At 40.7% G+C, this 2,083-nt stretch overlaps 1 protein-coding gene and 1 long non-coding RNA gene across 2 annotated transcripts in view; one reads left to right on the forward strand and one right to left on the reverse strand.

The window, feature by feature from the left end:
- Positions 1–1,625, forward strand: part of smc5 (structural maintenance of chromosomes 5) — an 11,396-nt gene extending 9,771 nt beyond the window's left edge. Inside the window, exons 19-22 of the mRNA XM_013908057.1 lie at positions 81–90; positions 220–437; positions 763–858; positions 1,191–1,625. Of these exons, the coding sequence (XP_013763511.1) occupies positions 81–90; positions 220–437; positions 763–858; positions 1,191–1,325 (459 nt within the window). The 3' untranslated portion in view covers positions 1,326–1,625. The remainder of the gene's footprint in view (positions 1–80; positions 91–219; positions 438–762; positions 859–1,190) is intronic.
- Positions 1,626–1,673: 48 nt separating this feature from the next.
- On the reverse strand, positions 1,674–2,068 carry LOC102207688 (uncharacterized). The gene is made up of 2 exons (XR_312499.1): positions 1,976–2,068; positions 1,674–1,798 (listed from the first exon to the last, which is right to left on the reverse strand). It is a non-coding gene; the product is annotated as an uncharacterized LOC102207688 (long non-coding RNA).
- Positions 2,069–2,083: the final 15 nt, after the last annotated feature.

The following is a 2,083-nucleotide window of genomic DNA, read 5'->3' on the forward strand; positions in this document are numbered from 1 at the left end:
TCATAATTCAGCATGAATTTAGTTTAACTGAATATATTAGTGTCCTCTAGACTTAAAATAATTCAACTTAAATTGTCCAGTTTATCAGCGGTAGGACAGTTATCTCTCATGCGGTCGTACTCACATCAATTCAGTAGATTTATTGATGATTAAATATCACTCGCAAAAAATCGTATCCACTTTTTTGTGAGTGGATACGATTTTTATGAGTGTCTTTAGAAACAAAAAAAAGAGAATACTGGGTCTTTCCACTGCAGGAGGAGTACGACAAGTACGGGATCCGCATCCGGGTGAAGTTTCACGCCACCACCCAGCTCCACGAGCTGACGCCTTACCATCAGAGTGGAGGAGAGCGCAGCGTCTCCACCATGCTTTACCTCATGGCCTTGCAGGAGCTCAACCGCTGTCCCTTCAGAGTGGTGGATGAGATCAATCAGGTAGTTCTTACACACAGTCTCAACAGTGCGACCGTAACAAAGGTGCACATGAGCTGCAGGTAGTGTAATTATTAGGGAAACCCAGGTACGAGTTTCTCTTTACTGCACTTTTTTTTTTCTTTTCCTGCACACATTTATTTATGTGCAAACCACTTCACACAGACAGATTTGAAAAGAGCTCAGCTTATGTGCCGCTGCTTTCATGAAATTAACATTTTAACAACTTTAATAAATAGAACTCAGATCACGCCGACAGGCATTCACACAACAGTAGTCATCAATTGCCTTTATTAAAGAGTCTGAGCCCACCTGTTTCTTTATGCAGGGAATGGATCCTGTAAATGAAAGAAGAGTCTTTGACATTGTGGTCCGCACAGCCTGCAAAGAGACAACGTCCCAGTACTTCTTCATAACACCTAAAGTAAGTGTTCTATGTTCATGCAGACTGCCTGTCTGAAAGTCCCAGCGGTACCAAGGAGCTGTTTATGTGCCACTTTATGCCAAATAGTCAGACTGTTTGGACTAAAGTATTGGGCTGCATCACTTCATCTTTGAGTCAGATTGCCACAGGTATATAAAATCAAGCACTTAGCCATACAAATGTTTGTAAAAGAATGGGTTCTAAAGAGCTCAGTGTATTCAGATAATAGTATTAGGTTTTTTATTTCATTTAATCTTGAAATATTTTTTTGTTTTATATGAATGCACGACAGCCCAGTGCTCTTAATTTCTTCCTGCTGTGTTTGCCTACAGCTGCTGCAGAATCTTACGTACGCCGAGGAGATGACCATCCTTTGCATCCATAACGGCCCCCACATGCTCTCCCCCAACCAGTGGGACGAGAGGGCTTTCGTCAGACGGTGTCTTGAAAGAAAAGCCAGGGCATGAGCCCCCTGGAATGACCTGTGCTCCTTGAAACTCTTTTAAAAAGAATTATTGGGTGTATTTTTTCACTTAATGTTCAGAATCCTTAATCTGCCATTTTTGCAGTTTTTTGTTTTTGTTTTAATTGTATTTGGCATCTATAAATCAGATTAAGAGAAAAGTGTTCACACATAATATCTGTCATTAGTTTTCATCATTTGCACATTTTCTTATTTATGCAGCCAATATCTTGTGTCATATGTGTCTTTAACAGTTGGCTCGTGTTTATATATTTGAATAAAATGTACTGCTGTTTCTCTTCTACACTGGTCTTTAATGCTCACTTTAATGAAAAACACAAACAGAATAAAGAAGCATTGAAAGAACTCGTTTATTTTCAGGGCCGAGGTCAGCAGTTGTTAGAGATGTTAGCTCTTGAAGCTTCATGCGGAGCTGAAGTTCTTGTGCTTTGTAGAGCAGCCCCTGTCTGAAGACGCCTGTGAAGCAAAGATAAGTGCATTGTGTTTGTATTTGGACACACCTGACTCCAGACAAAGACACACTCCTCCCAGGGTCAGTGGATTAGGGTTGGAGTTGCAGTTTTAGAAGTATTAGGTTTCCCTGAGCTGATGAAACATTTGCAGTTCATTGTGATTGATTTAATCAAGCTTTACCTGTGTGTCAGCTGATGCGAATAGAGCGCCTCTGTTTGTCGACCCACACTGTGATTCCATTTTCTGCTTCCTCCATCTCTAAGTTTGCCTCTTTCCTGTAAAAGTACA

Source organism: Pundamilia nyererei, unplaced genomic scaffold (assembly GCF_000239375.1).
Source record: "Pundamilia nyererei isolate P.nyererei 1_Seehausen unplaced genomic scaffold, PunNye1.0 scaffold01025, whole genome shotgun sequence".
Taxonomy (NCBI): Eukaryota; Metazoa; Chordata; class Actinopteri; order Cichliformes; family Cichlidae; genus Pundamilia; species Pundamilia nyererei.